Raw genomic sequence first — 892 nt, 5'->3', positions numbered from 1 at the left:
TGGTCTACCATGAATGTCCCTACCGTGTGTGTGAAAGCCCATACTCAGCTCACTGATTTATTGTCAAAATCAGGGTTAATATAGCTCAGCTGAGGGAGAGAAGTTGATCATAACGATGATGATGATGATGAAACAGAGTTGAAAAACCAGCATTTTAATGGCTTTGACTACTGGACAGGCAGGAGTGCTACTAAGTGTACAGCCTGCAAGAACTCGATGATTAAGATGCTTGTGGTTGTGTGATACATGACTTTATATTCTCTAAATCTGTATGTTTTGTATTAGGTGCTTTACACTGCTGGTTCATTGGCTCTTCAAGGGCCTATATGTCAAATACGTTGTGTCCATATTTTAGGACAAAACTAAGTCTTCAGAAAATAGAAAACCAGTTTTTTTCATGGCCCCCTTAATTGCCTCTGGTAATCAGAAATCAGTTTTCTCTTCATAGCCTTCTGAGGTACCGTCTAAATCTCTCCCTCACAGTGGCACAGAAGGTCCTTAACGTGCCTGTTCTGTTAATGAATAATGTTTCCTGATAATATTGTATGCTTTGCTTTAATGTGACACAGCAAGCATTGCATCAGCAGCGGAAAAGCACTGCGGAATTTTTAGTAGAGCTTAATGCCTCTTTTCAAAGCAGAAGATGCTAGCTTCTGTGAAGTAAGTAGGACTTACTTAGGCACGCGCAGAAACCTCATTTCTGGCCCCTGGAAATCATGTTGATGGTCACTTACTTAAAGAAACCACCTTGTTTATTGCAAAGTTGTAGCACTTTGATAGCCTTGATGATGCTACTTGCACAGGAAAGTATTCGCCTGTAACCTAGAATACTTTCTTGTTTTCCATTTAGGTGAGCGAGAAGAACTTAATTTAACTGCTAATCGTCTGATGG

General features: G+C 40.1%; 1 protein-coding gene across 1 annotated transcript in view; it reads left to right on the top strand.

Annotated features, from left to right (window-relative positions):
- Positions 1 to 892, top strand: part of BAG2 (BCL2-associated athanogene 2) — a 4,796-nt gene that overhangs the window by 2,942 nt on the left and 962 nt on the right. The window contains exon 4 of the mRNA XM_009333250.1: positions 851 to 891. Coding sequence (XP_009331525.1) covers positions 851 to 891 — 41 coding nt within the window. The remainder of the gene's footprint in view (positions 1 to 850; position 892) is intronic.

The sequence above is a fragment of the Pygoscelis adeliae genome, unplaced genomic scaffold, assembly GCF_000699105.1.
Source record: "Pygoscelis adeliae isolate BGI_AS28 unplaced genomic scaffold, ASM69910v1 Scaffold57, whole genome shotgun sequence".
In the NCBI taxonomy this organism is placed as follows: domain Eukaryota; kingdom Metazoa; phylum Chordata; class Aves; order Sphenisciformes; family Spheniscidae; genus Pygoscelis; species Pygoscelis adeliae.
This window is presented reverse-complemented; position numbering and strand designations above follow the sequence as displayed.